At 37.7% G+C, this 15,714-nt stretch overlaps 1 protein-coding gene across 1 annotated transcript in view; it reads left to right on the forward strand.

Moving 5' to 3' along the window:
- The window catches only part of slc6a2 (solute carrier family 6 member 2), a 127,401-nt gene that overhangs the window by 78,992 nt on the left and 32,695 nt on the right, over positions 1 to 15,714 (forward strand). The window contains exons 11-12 of the mRNA XM_018093473.2: positions 1,340 to 1,439; positions 11,915 to 12,015. Coding sequence (XP_017948962.2) covers positions 1,340 to 1,439; positions 11,915 to 12,015 — 201 coding nt within the window. The remainder of the gene's footprint in view (positions 1 to 1,339; positions 1,440 to 11,914; positions 12,016 to 15,714) is intronic.

Here is a 15,714-nt window from a genome sequence, read left to right on the forward strand (position 1 = left end):
TTATAAGCAGGTGGCCAGTAAATGCTACCTTCTTACTAGTTGCTATAGGTGATTAGACCTATAGTAAATATTCTACCTTTTACTAATAACCATCTATGAGTTGGTGCCAGAATGGCTTTATATGAAATAGATCTTGCCAGACAAATTAAATTGTCTTCCCTTCTGTAGGAAGGTAAGCAGAAACATTGAAATGACATAGACTTTGAGAGGGTTGTTTTTCTTTTCTCCTTAATGTTATTATAAACCTTGACATTGGGGTTGATTTATAAAGCATTTGATACAGTACCATACAAGGTTACTGATAAAATTAAGGAATATTGACCTAGAACATAATATTTGTACTTGGATAGAAAATCAAATAGATTACAATAGTGGCCATAAATAGAACTTGGGCTTGTGGGTGCAGGGGTCGGTCCTGGCTGTTTGCTTTATAAGTTGTTTATAACTGTCTCTATGTTTGCTGATGATACCACAGCCATTTTAATAAAACAGTTGCTGCCTTAATTGTTTAAAAAGGATATTTATGAGCTAGAAGGAGTTCAAAGACGTGCAAAAAAGCAGTAAAAGGACAATTAAATTATTAGGAAAGACAAAAAAAAAATAAGTTGTTTCTTTAGAAAACATTATGGAGAGATAGTAGGGTTTGTTTTTTTACATAGAATAGAAAAAAGAACAAGAAGCCACCCTTTATACTAGTAGAATGCAACTTTCATTTGAACCAATGCAATCACATGCTATATTAATCGTAAGATCTACAGTTAATTACTTATATGTATGTATGTGCATATATCTAAATGTACTAGTAATCATTTGCAGGGGTTGAACTTGATGTGGTGTTTTTGATAGTCCTGTCCATAAAACCTGTAGACAGATGTTATTTTTATAGCCATATCTTAAGGGTAAGCATTTAAAGCTACATGAGTCATGGGAAAATTAGACTTTCAACCACACCATAACGCCAGCATTGATCTTAAATTATTAGATCATAAGTTATCATATCATTAGAAAATGTAGACACACTTCTAAAAATTATATACCAGTTGCTTCACTGTAGCAATTGCAAGATGATTGCATTTAAATGTAGTATAGTCAGTGCAGCCATTTTAGTTGCATCTGTGAGAAATGTCCCTGATCTGGTAACCATATGTTAATCTGCCCTTTGTGCTGAAGATTATAAGAAAGATCATATCTATGAAATTAAAATGTGTCAATTATTTAGCAGTGCAGTTTTATGTCATAGTAAGTACTGATTCTTTGATTTATGTAAATTGTTCATCAGTGCTCACATCATAATAAGAGCTGATTTTTTGTTCAACAATGTTTTTTTTTCCTGTAATAGGGTGGAATCTATGTGCTAACTCTGCTGGATACATTTGCAGCTGGGACATCTATTTTATTTGCTGTTTTAATTGAAGCCATAGGAGTATCTTGGTTTTACGGTATGTAAAAAGGCAAACATGTCTTATATGGCTCCAGTGGGGACTATTGATTTTAAATGAATGGCAAGTATAAGCACATCAAGAAAGTCAACATGCCATAAAACATTTAAAACACCAGTGCATTATATCATATCTGTGCTATGTTAATCACAGTTCAACAGTTCAGCTATGTCTCAACCAGGCAGTCATTACTTTTGTGGATTGAATGCTAACTGAACCTGCCCATTCTAGGGAGATTAGGACTCCATGACTACATTAAAGAGATACTGACACCTGAAATTAGACCCTTTTACATCTATTATAACATTGTCTTTGCATGATATTTATAATTTTGCCATAAAAGTATTTACCAGATGATTTTACATTACCTGATTCCGCTTGATCCCCTATGTGGTGGCTGCCATATTTGTGCAGCAGTAGGCCATTAGCATTAGACGCTATAACTGAAAGTTTGGCGAAACAGTCAGGTTTAGGAACTAAACTAAACTATTGAATGGTTTTCAATAGATTTCCCCCATGTGCCCTGGAAAGCAAAGACATTCTCCTGGGCTGACAGGCCACTGAGCAATGCAGAGGGGGCAAAGGTTGGGTCTCTGTTATGCTAACTGTACAGTTAAGACCAGGAGTGGCCAGACTTTTTTATTCCGCAGTCGACTCATGACCCGGGAATGTGGAAGTGCGGCGTGAATGCGTATGTACGTGACGCAGCGTACGTATGCAAATACACAACACTTCCGCATCCGCGGCTTCATCGTGGTCGACCAGTGATCCACGGGGGATCGACTGGTGGGCCACGATCTACGTATTGGCCACCCCTGGTTTAGACCATAAGCCTGCCAATTTTAGGCCTACCTGAGGAAAATACATGGTCCCAAGAAAACAAAAGGAATATGGAGGCCACTTCTCATTGGTGTGCCCAGTTCTGATAAAGCAGGCCAAATCTATCAATTTGATGAATTTTAGGCCTACTTGATTGAAGTGCATGGTCCCTAAAAATCAGGGAACTTCTACATGCAGGCTACTTCTAACTGGTATACTCTGGGGACTTGTGGGACATTAGCAAATAAACAAGTGAAGGAGTGAAAGATAGAACTTGCAGCTGAGGGCCATAAATCAGCTGGAGGTATTATGCCTGCTGCATCTACCCTCCCCAGAGCAATTCACTATAACACACAAAATTAGGATACAAATATGTTAGTATGTCACACCCTGCAACCCCTGTAATTACAGTTCGATTACTAGTCTAGTACTAGGGCCTTTTCCCAATATATAAAGTGTAAGCTTTGTGTTTGGACTTGCCCATTACAAAATCATGCTGAAAATGTGATATGCAGCTTGACAAAAGTATTTTTTGAGCATTCTGTTTTACTATTCACTATCGTTCACTATTATGAATGCAGCCAAATGTATATGCACTATTATGGGGGGATGAAAACCTTAAATCTAAAAGATATCAAATTTGTTTTTTTTGTGCAACTTATTGGTTTGCTGTATTTTGTTATGGAAGCATATTCAAATAACATATACAGTTGGAAAATGTGGAAAAGAATGAGCCTTTTAGGGGCTATATTCATAAAATCAAGTTGTAATAAGAAAATGTAGAGAGGGCTCAAAAATATTGTAAGCAACTTTCCAGTATACATTAAATAAACATTTTGTCACAGATGGCAGTTCTCCTCCAGGTCTATTATTCAGCTGGATTCTGCTATATTGTTTTTCAGGAGTCAGAACCAAAAGTGCTGCCAAAATAAACAACCAGACAGATACTCCTTTCAATAGCAATTACACATACAACATAGTATCATCACAACAATACTTATATCTCTTAAATGCATTTTGTTAGATTCTTCCTCAGCAGGCATAATCCACCTCTTACTTCTCCAAGCATTTAACAGTAGTCTAAATCAAACTTTTGTTGTCCTTGCTAATGTCTACAACAGCTCCCTGAACTCGTTAGGCCATGTTTTACCTGTCACCTACAATGTGGAAAAATACCTAGCCAACATCCTAGTCCCTTTGGTTGGAAATGCAGATCAACATATCCAGAACGCCCAGGATTTTACAAATAAAATTCAAGGGTTAGTACCAGACACAGAAGAAACCATGGTGTCCTATGATGTCAAATCCCTTTTTTACATGCATTCCCATCACAGAGGCAGTTGAAAGGATGAGAATAGTTGCTAAAAGACAACACCCTTGGCAACAGTACCGCATATTTCAAGTACAAGGATCAATTCAACAGGCAGAAGAATGGCTGCACCATGGGATTGCCAGTTTCACCAATTGTGGCGAACCTGTACATGGAGGAAGTGGAAAGAAAGGCCCTGGATACCTTCAAAGGATGTCACCTGGGTTAAAATACACACACAAGAGGTACAGATGTTTACTGAACACAGTGGACCACAAAATCAAGCTTACACGGGAACATGTGCAAGATTAACACACTGGCTGTCTCCAAACACTAGATCACAAATTGGCAGTTATCAGAACCGTACACCACAGAAGAGACAAGATCCCCACCAGCACAGAGGCAGGCAAAAGAGTTGGAATATCTCAGAGGGGCCCTTAAAACTTGGTGGGCTTTTGTTAAAACCTGTAAAAAGAGAAGCAATAACACCAAAACTACCGGTGAAGGTGGACATGACAGTCGAAAGAACTTGGTGCTCCCTTATGTAACTGGGGTGTCTGAAAAAAAGCACAAGAAGAGTAACATTGTGTATACAGTGTAGTGCTCTGACTTGTATGTATGACACAGCACAGAAGAGCTAGCTACTCTGGGTAGCTGTGTACTTACATCTAAAGTAAAAAAGGACACACATTAAAAGACTGCCAAGTTCACATTCTGGACAGCGAGGAGGACTGGTTCAAAAGAGGTGTTAAAGAAGCCATATATGTGAAAATAGAGAAACCAAGCTTAAATAGGTGTGGTGGGGGGGGGGGGGGGGGGGGGGGGGGGGGGGGGGTTGTGCGACATCTATTGTCTGTTACATACAAAGCTGTTTTGACACCTCTCCCTGGACTGTTTAATAACACCTCATAGCTCCAATTATGCTAATACAATCACCTTATCTTAATGAAATTCCTGACCCCATGCTGGTTATGATAAACAGATTATGCTAATCTGAGCAATATTCCATGGTATTTATTCCAGGAAGATCTTTAAATTAATTCTAAATTTAGAAAGCCAGTCGGATGTCTGGCGAAACATCTTCAAGAAAAACACAGCCACAGTCCAGTTGACTTTACTACAAATATACCATGACCTGGATGAATGAGAGCCTTCACAAACATATGTCACCTTTTTGTTTATTTAACACAGGCATAAACCTTTTCTAACCCCCCCCCAATCAAATCATAGCAATGCTTGCATTCTATCATCTGATGAAGACAGATGTTATCAATTCTGCCTTCCCCCGCTCTAGTTATATCCCTCCTAGCTTATCATGGTAATATTACATAAGTTCTATCCAACAATAATGTGGTCCCAATTGTACCAACTTAGCTCTACCTTTCCCATGGTACCAATGTATGGCTTCTGATACTCCAGTGCCCCACCCTATTCATCATCCATACCATGTTTCCCCTCACTTCCTAATGTTTAATTAGGATATAAATTCCATATAGTTCCACTGCAATCAAAAAATTACCAAAAAATTACAAAACAATCTTTATTCAAATACAAATACAAATAGAATACATAATAGCCTAAAAATACGTGTATGAATACGTACTGCAACCACCTAAATAGCATATTTCCTATCTGATGCAGCATAAAACTGCAAATCTCAAAGTTACACATGTCTGGGGAAGTACAATGTTAAACTGGGTTCAAGTGCACCTTAAGAATGCTCCCAGCAGGTATTCTTTACTTATTAGGGACAGAAAGCGCACCTGTGATAAATGTGTTTGGATACATTATACATTCAAATGAGTGTGGCACAGATGCAGTTCTATTACTGGGTTTACAATAAGTCCCGCATTTGCCAGTAATAAAGCAAAATTTCAAGCAGAATTCCCAGGGGTGACCTTCAGAAATACAAAAATAGACAAAAACAGCAATCGTGTACCTCTAGTAGTTACATACAATCCTCACCTAGAGGTTCTAAGAAAAATCACAAAGCAGTTGCAACTGGTGGTTACATACTCCAATTAAATATTGCTGAACTCTCCTGTATACCCATCTATCCATGGGTTATGTTAGTATAAGGGTTTGTGAGTTTGCTCATTAGTAACCTGTGGCAACTAATCACATGTTGTTTTAATTGTCCTACCTACAGCTGGCTGAAAAAAAATGGAAAAACCTGATTATTTTCTTGGGTATTTTATTTGCAGCTTCTAATGCATCTGGGTACACTGGGAGATTGTGTCCCTTATTCCCCAGACACTTTTGCAGAATATAAACTTTACAGTCTGTAGCAAAGTCTAGACAGGGAAGGAGACTGGTTCAAAAGAGGTGTCAAAGAATCCATATATGTGAAAATGGAAAACCCAAGCTTGAATAGAGGCAGGGGGGTGCGACATGTATTGTTCTGATACATACATTGCTGTATACATAACATAGCTCCAATCATGATAAAAGCAATCAACGGCTCTTGACGGAGTTGGAGTAAGGATCAAGGAGAAAACTTAGGTACAGATAGTACAAAAAGTTCAAAGCAAGCTATCAGAAGGGTTAACCTGAGTTTCTAGTCAATATTCAGGCAAAGGTCAGTACAGGCGGCAGTCAGCAGAATCAGGATCAGGCAAAAGGGTCAAAACTGGCAAATCAATCCAAAAAATCAATTTGCTTTGCATCCAAGGAAGTAGTCCTATATTCGGGCATTGAACCTGGGACTTTAGCGTCTATTTATTTGGAATTTTGGCACTGGAACGGGGCACAATGTGGCGTGATGACATCAATAAGCGGGCATGAACGGCACCATCTTTACTTCAAAGCAGAGCACACCAAAATGGAGTATGCATATATATATGCCCACACATACAGTACATATACTAAAAGAACTGTAGACCTGTAGATTTTAAAGCCTTGAATATTATGCTTGCCCAAGAAATCATCCAAACCACATTAAAGGATAATTAATCCTACAAATGAATATGGCTTGAAATGCAATATTTTATATAATAAACTGACTGCACTGGCTTAAAGTTTCATCATCTCTACAGTAGTAATGATATGGGTCTTGGTGACAGTTGTCACAAGCTGAGCTTAGGGGTTGTTGCAAATTATCAAGCAGAAAATGAGGTTTGTCTGTCATAAAAACTGATGCTACAGGGCTAATTATTTAATTCTTTTGCAAATGCCTTGGTTTTAGATCTCCCATGTAATGTGTATCTGAATGAATCACTAATCAGCCATTTACTGTTACATTTATATTCTATCTATGCAGTATATCTTGTGATTAGTAATCATGTCTATTCGCAAGTGTCTTTTTTACAAACAAACCCCAGCCTTGACAGTCTTTCCTCATAGTTTGATTCTTTTAGTCCTCTTACCAGTTTGATTGCATGTCTCTGCACTCATTCCAGTTCATAAATATCAGAGGACCAAAACTGCATTTTTAAGGTGAGGCCTTAGCAGGGATCTATGAACAGGCAAAATTTGGTCTTATCCCTCAGGTTAATGCCCTTTTTATGCAAGACAGTACTTTATTTGCTTTAGTAGCCACTAACTGACACTGCCTAGAATAGCACAGTTAGTTATCCACAAAAATCCCCAACACAATACTATTTAATGTACAACTAGCATTTATTTTATTTCTACTTAACCATTTATTAACACTGAAGTTCATTTGCCAGTTAGCTGAACAGTTTCCAAATTTAGTCAAATCTCTTTTCATAGTGTCAATATCCTGCACAGTTTTGCACAATTTAGTATCATCAGCAAATACAGAGATCTAAATTAAATGTCTAAAAACCCATTGTCTAGGTTTCTGCTTACCTCCTCATAGAAGGCAATTCATTTTGTCTGGTAAAAGTTATTGTGCATAAGCCATGTTTGCACAAAGTAATTGTATTGTGATTTGGGATGTATAACAATACTATGAGGGGTATTTACTAATGCTCAATTTTTTCAGTTAGGGTTATTTGATGCCGAACCCCGATTTTGTTGTGAAAAGGCGATTTTGTCATGATTTATTATGCAACAAAATCAAATATAAAAATACGCCACCTAAAACCTGTCAAGATTAGCAATAAGTGATTTTTTTGCGAGGAATGAATTCACTGCAAAATTCTGCATTTTGCATTGGCAAATTTTTTTCACAAAAGTGCAGCAAAAATTCACCAAGACAAAAATGTTGCCATGAGAAAAAAGTTGCATCAAAATAGTCTTGTGGTAGCCACATTTTTCAGCAGTTTCACAGCATCATTTTATGCGCAATAGATCTTGTCAGATTACTTTGGTAATCATATGGATATTTGGTATTAAACTTTTAGAAGACCAATGGAGTTCATATTTACTCTTATTATGACACATAAAATGCCAGTGTCAGCCATGAAAATTTTTATGTTTTATTTTGGGGTATCTACATGCCACATAATTGGGTAATCCTTTGTATACCAAACTGCTTTTTGTACCTATATATATGCAGGAGATAAGATGATTTTTTAAAGTGTGTATGCAGTAGTAGGGGCTTCAACATACTTTTGTACATCTATGGATTTTAAACTGTTCAGTAGAGCCCTGGCACTATTTATATGATGTTTTATATGGAATATGGGGGATATACAAGCTCTAATAGATATTTCAGAAAGTTTATAAAAAGTGCTAACTTCAGTTTAGATTTGAATGTTCGTTGTTTGGAGTAGAAAGACATATATACCCACTGCGGCTACATCAACATATTTATTTTCCATATGTATTTGGTGTTTTGGAGTCAACTTATTTTTTTTGAGGTTATAATCATTCATAAAACGCAGACATGATTTTGATTTTGCCTTAGGTAAAGTGACAACCATGAAAATACATGCACTATTTTAATTCTGTGGCCTCTACATAAATAATATATTTTAGTAATTCTATTAAAGGAGACATATCGGATAAATATCGGATAATAGCTGCTGATTGGTTCCTATCCTACAGTGCACTGTACTGAGAGCTGCCGGCTCCCCAGCTCATCCAGAGAATTCAGCCAGCTGAAGTGGAATGGATGGGCGGGGCTAGTGGTGTTTTGGTGGAATTTCTCAATAAATCAGTCTGAAATACAACTTTTTAAGCACAATCTTTCTATATCTAGAGGAGTATAATTCACTGGTACATTCATAATTTTTATAGGATATGTCTCCTTTAATATTGGCCTGAAACTCTTAAAATCTGCTAAACTTTATATAAAGTTAAATATTGACCCATTTCAAATTTGTCAGAATGTAAACTAGCTAAATCACACTCACACTTTTTGATGCAAGTGGCCAATGGTCACATATACCTCAGAACTAAGGCTATTGCAAGCCATAAACTGAAGAGTAGTGTCTAGTACCTACAGCAAAGTAATAAAAACACTCAGCCATTGGAACTCAGACCATAGAATTTCATCCTCTATCTTTATTGCCAATCAGTGAAAAAAATGGGGTACATGTGCACAGCAAACAATTGACTCTAATTTCCCACATATAAAACATATCAAATGTAGTAAAAAGTTACATCATTGTTCAATTGTGGAAGCAATAGGGATGTCAGATTTTAACTGCACAAAAAAGTCCTTGTTCTTTTAGTAGCAAATGAAGTGGTAGTAAAGCTGCTGCATACCCTTAGGCAATGCAGCCATATGTCACACATTCATGTTACAAGTAGTGATGAGCAAATTTTTTCGGCAGACATGGATTGGTGAATTGTTTTGTGAAACTTCCTTGAAAGTTTGAACGAAAAAATTTGTTGCGCAGTCGCGTCAGATTTGGGTGCGGTCGTGTCAAAATTGGGTGTGGCCGCATCAAAGTTGGGCGCGGTCGTGTCAAAAAGATGCAGGCAAAAAAAAAGAACCTCCCGGAAATTCCTGTAAAGTGAAAGAGCACAGACTGTTCAAAATGTTTTATGGCATTAAACACAAATTAGTTCAAAATTATTTTGGAAGCGGAAGGGTTAAGCTCTCAGACATTGGGGCCGATTCACTAAAGGTCGATAACACTTATTGCATGCTTTTTTGCGTTAAAAAGCATGCAATAATTAAGTCCCGATTCCTCAAAGTCATTTTGCATGCGTTGACGCATATCGCATGAGCAAAAAATTGCACTACTGCTGCCCTTCACTGGTAAGAGTTGTGTTTAGAAAGACTACTATAGTTTATATAAATACCCTGCTGTGTAGTCATGTTAGGCAGCCATTCTAAAGGAGAAAAAGCACAGGTTACATAACAGATAAACTCTGTAACATCAGGATCGGACTGGGCCTGATGCTAGCCCCGGCAGCCCAGACCTGACCCTTGCCAGCGCTCCCCCTACCCGACCCTTCCTCCCTTGATGCGTTAAAATTACGCGTGCTCAGGGGAGGACGTCAGGTTTGGGGGGGCCCTACGGGTAGGGGGTTAGGGGAGATGGCACCTGCAGGGCCCCAGGGACGGGAGCCCCGGTGGGCCCTGCACCCCCCAGTCCGACCCTGTGTAGCATACATTTGTGTTTTATCTGTTATCTGCTATGTAACCTGTGCCTTTTCTCCAGCTTTAATGGCTGCTCCTGTGGCTACACAGCAGCTTATTTATATAAACTATAATAGTATTCCTGAAGCAAACATGCCAGTGCTTTAAAACACTTTACCATTACTTTAAAACCCTTTCATTTTTGGTGTTACTGTTCCTTTAACTTAGATATAAACTGTAATGCCATTAATATAACTATTCTATATAGCAGGGCTGAACACCACTTACATTTTTGCGGATGAAAATTAGCTCTTAGGTGTTTACCTCAGAAACACTCCCATAGTTTAAATAAATAATCTGCCATTCACTTGAACAGAACAGGCAGGTTATTTTATTGGTAAATCTGTTATTTACACAGAAAATAACAGATGAACTGTGTACTTTAGTTCTTATACACGAAAATAAAGATGGGTCAGATGCCATTCTTGGCTCTCTGGAGAACTATAGAATTAAACAGTTTTTTTTATATAAAATAGGTACATTTGTTGCCAGTAAATATTTTATTTGTAATACAAAGTTTTCTGCTTTTTTGGAGCACTGCTGTAATTTTTTTCTCAAAATCTGAGGGACATTTTATTAAAAAAATGATGTACTTTGATTATAAAGACAGTGTATGTCACCTTTCTCCTGACCTCTCTGCTGTTTCCCTGTGAAGTGATTTAAGCAACAAAAGTAAAAATTTAAGAAAAAAATGCATATGCTTACAGTATAGGTATGAGATCTATTATCCAGAATGCTTGGGACCTGAGTTGATAAGAGATGTTTCTGTAGTTTGGATCTCCATAACTTATGTCTGCCATAGATCATTTAAACTTAAAAGAAAACCTATTGGTTTGTTTTACTACCAATATGGATTTATGCAGCGAAAATATCATCATCATATACAAGGTAATAATAAACTGGAGATGGACTTAATTAAGAGCTTTGTGGATGACAGGTTCCCAATATCCCATTCCTCTACTGTAAATCTTAACCTTTTTTTTATCTCCATAGCCTGTTCAACAATTATAGCTGATTCCTATAATAAAATACAAATCCATTTATATCAGTAGCCTGGGACAGACCTATGAATTTTTGCTTGTCAGGCAAATGATTGGTGAATGGTTTTTTAAAAAAAAACAAGTATTTTTTTACATGAGCATGGGACTGAACATGGGTCAGGTTTTACGTGGTAAGATTTTATTTTGTATCAAAAACCTGCTAGATTTTAAACTCATCTGGCAGAAAGCCATAACAATCAAAGCAGAAAACATAAACATAAGTTAGTTCAGACATTGTTTGCTCAAAGCCAGGCAGGCTAAGACTTGTAATTCTGCCCCCAAGGGACTATAACAATAGTTGCTACTTACTACTAATACTTACTAATAAAAAAATAACAAAGAATTAACATTTTCAGTTTTCTATTACAACAACTTTCTGAACAGATCTAACAACCTTGGGAAAGAATTGAATTCCACTGCTCAAAGCACACAATTAATTTCTGACAAATGAAATCTTGTAATATTTTTACTTATGTATTTGTCTAAAGTGATAGCTTTTAAACTAAAATTTGCTTGCTTGTTACTAAAAGCTATGTTCATGATTTTATTTCAATCCCACTGAACCTTATCTGCCATTTATCTGACCATTTTGCAACAGTGGGCAAGTTTTACTTTTAGTAAGTACATTTGCAAGTATGTGATTATTCCTTTGCAAATAAGCACACCTTACTTTTAAAACCATCTTCAATGCCATTAATAAATGCACCAAAAATGTTATTATGGATTTTGTTTATTCTATTGTAACTATTGTAAAAAAACTAAAGTCATAAATTAACATCTTCTCTGTTTTGGTTGTTTCCTGGTCTAGGTGTAGACAGGTTCAGTGAAGACATTCATAGAATGCTTGGCTTCAGGCCTGGGCTCTACTGGAGACTCTGCTGGAAGTTTGTCAGCCCAGCATTTCTTCTGGTAAGTAAAGTTTATGATGATATATTTACTAACTGAAAATAAAATTAGTTAACAGGTAGTAAACCTCTATGTTAAAAAATGCGATTTATATGGCCATATACCACTTTGGGTTCTCAGAGGAAGACATTGGAGGCTAGGCTATGTTACAGTAATATCGCAGTTAACAAGACTGGTGAAGGAAGACAGAGATATCTTTGTGTGTTAAAATCTTCTACGTGGTCAGGCTCAACCTATTACATGCTTCCCTTTTCCCCTTGACAACAGTATGGAAGAGCGGTTTGTGTTTAACCATGCATGTTTGACACAAGCATTCACAAATACTGCCTGAGGAATAGGAATGACTTATAAGATCATTTACTCCAGGCTAGATGGTTTCCTAGATGAATTCACAGATAAACCCCCTGCATAATGGACATCTGCTCATAAAAGAGTCACAACAGAGGGTAAAGGTAGTGGGGTTGTATGCTGGTAATATAATTATCTATCTTGAAATATATATAGGTATCCTCCCTAAACTTTCAAGATAGATAATTATATTACCGGAAAAGAGGAAAGCACCTTCACGCAGATAAACTGCTTCAGTCTTTATTCAAACCACAGCACACAACATGTTTCAGGCTGTATCACGCCCTTTCTCAAGTGATATATATATATATATATATATATATATACATATACATATAAATTAAATATGGAATAGGGTAACCAGGTCACTTTAAAATTCAGGGACATGTCTAGAAAATCCATTAAGCAGAGCTGAATTGATAGCAGTTTAATTTAAATGCAATCAGTGCTGCTGTGCAACATGTATTTATTATAAGAACCATGCCCTATCAACCTTACCTTACAGTTGTTTTTTAGAGATGTAGTGAACCTCACAAAAAAAGTTCGCGAACCCGTTTGCGAACTTCCGCCAAAAAGTGCGAACTTTGCGAACCCCATAGACTTCAATGGGAAGGCGAACTTTAAAACCTAGAAAAGCCATTTCTGGCCAGAAACCTGATTTTAAAGTTGTTTAAAGGGTGCCACGACCTGGACAGTGGCATGCAGGAGGGGGATCAAGGGCAAAAATGTATCTGAAAAATACGTTGTTGACACAGCGTTGCGTTTTGTGCTGTAAAGGGCAGAAATCACACTACATTTCTAAACTTGTGTAATAAACTGCTTTAAAACGTCCGGCGTCTACATGCCAATCAAGTCGTGTAAAGGTTACAGCCGGTTCAATGTGTGGTTGGTGCTTAGTGCACTACTATGTGCAGCACACCTGTCTCCAACACACACAGACGGAGCTGCAGTACACAATGAAAAGAAGACTAGAGTAACAGTTATCAGAAAATAAAAGTAGTCCTTACAAGGACTATTGGGTTAGAGCAGATGAGATCAGCAGGACAGCTGTCCCCAGCAGCTACATACAGAGCAGTAGAAAGTATATTACTAGTCAGCAAAGCTACCTAAACTGTCCCTCAAACCCCTGCACAGCTCTCTCCCTATGCTAACTCATCAATCACACACAGGCAGAATGTAAAATGGCTGCTGGGCTTCGGTTTATATATGGAAGGGAGTGGTCTGGGGGTGGTCCAGGAGGGAGAGCTGCCTGATTGGCTGCCATGTATCTGCTGGCTCTGGGGTGAGAGGTCAGAATTTGTCTCCAGCTAAGGCGAACCCAAAATTGCGAACTTCGCTAAAAGTTCGCGAACTTGCGAACTTGCGAACACCCGATTTTCGTGCGAATTAGTTCTCCGGCGAACAGTTCGCTACATCTCTATTGTTTTTGTGGACCAGGGAAGGTTATTACTACACAATCTGTACTGACCCAGGGTGGCGGCAAGCCAATTTATAGTAGAACCTGCTATACAGTATATATAAAAGAGACAAAGGACTTTATATAAAAGAGATAAAATAAACTTTATAAAAGAGATAAAAGCCGAGACACAGGACTTCTGTAATTCCCAAAAGGGGAAATAAGTGCAGGATACCTTTAGTATTAGAAAAGGGCTACACTAGGACAAACATAGAGCAGTTGAAATCTCCATGTTTGCCCTGTTTAGCTTTAAAAAAAACAAAAAACTGTAGCGTTTTATTTATTAACACAATTGGAAATTGGAATTGGAACAGTTGTTTTGCACACCCATTCCTATGTACAGTATCAGAATAACCATATGGTTTGTTTTTTATATACAATACCTGACAAAATGGTCCTCCCCTTTTTCGTGTTTTAATATAGTAGGGGACGACAGAATTAGATCTTCACTGTTCATATTGCTAAGACTCCATTGAATGGTTTATTTTATAATATATAAATATATATACACAAATACAAATTTTAAACCCATATCGAAAATGTAATTTTAAACTAACAGCAAGAGACATCACCTGTAATGCGGATCAATATCCCAGTCACAGAAGCATTTCCATCATCCTATAGATGCTGTGAATTATCTGCTGGCAATTCTGAATTTTGTGGCTGTGACAGTGCATTTTAGTTATTATCCTTTATTACTATAACCCTAACATATTCCACAGTGCATTAAAAAAATAAGTAAAGGATATAAGGTGTACATACCTGGAATGGATGAAGTCAAGAGTTTGTTTAAACCCTCAAGTGGCACAGATTACAGATTCTATGATCTGCAGTACTTCTAGGGGGAAGCGGTGGAGTTGCTTTTAAAGCCGCTCCTTCGTTCTTCCATTGTTCCCCAGGCAATGAGCAAATGCAAGGAAAGAGTGCCCCCTGGGGTGGTCTTGCACACTCCAGAGCTGGCCACCACTGATCTTCATCAATATGGTAGCCCTCATCTGGGTCCCTTCAGTCTGTCTGCCTCAGGTTAGTGTCACACACACTCACAATACACACATTTTACATTTGCTTTACACTTTCTTGTGCACTAATAGCACTTACATACTTACATAACACACAAATTTCCAAGTATACACACACATACACATGCCTAGCTGCCTATCTTATTTGGAACAGTGAAACTATTTAAAGTACAATTCTGACTACCAATCCCACTAGATATAAAAAAAAATGCATTGATTGGTTTATTGCATTGACTAGATTTTAGTGATTATTTTGTATTCTGCTTTATTTTCATTTTTACATATTTGGTAAATATTGAAAGGGTAACTGTACAGTATACCCCTGGAGTTGATACTTGTATGTTGTATGTTGGTGAGGATATGTGGTCAGGTCCGCTCCTGCCAAGAGGTAAGGTGAGGCGTAATGAGTGCCCAGTTACCAGGGGCAGCAAAAAGCCGCCTCTGGTAACTCTAAGAGCTGAATTTTAACTTATCAGGGGTAACTGTTCTATCTTACTGGTACCTACTATACTCAAATTAGGTTGTTTTTATTGTGGCTTATTGTGGGGACCTACCGCCTTAGCAGTGGAATCAGAGATCCCTGGGACTGGGTGGTGCAGGGGAAGGGGCATTATTATGCCACACTCACCCCACATTTATAAAATACATGTTAGATGATTCTCCTTGCTGAAATCCCATAAGGCCACCCTTTACCTATCACTGCAGTATCCATGGGTAAGCAAGACTCAATGAAGTCCTTTCCATCTTATTGTGATATTTAACAAGGGATCAGTTATCTGTAGTAGGAGCATGAGGTCCTGCTGGATCTGGCAATGAAGAATAAACTCAAGAATGCAGTTTGGTTAGGATAAATAAAATGTTGGGACAGACTTCCACAGC

Source organism: Xenopus tropicalis, chromosome 4, assembly GCF_000004195.4.
Source record: "Xenopus tropicalis strain Nigerian chromosome 4, UCB_Xtro_10.0, whole genome shotgun sequence".
Taxonomy (NCBI): Eukaryota; Metazoa; Chordata; class Amphibia; order Anura; family Pipidae; genus Xenopus; species Xenopus tropicalis.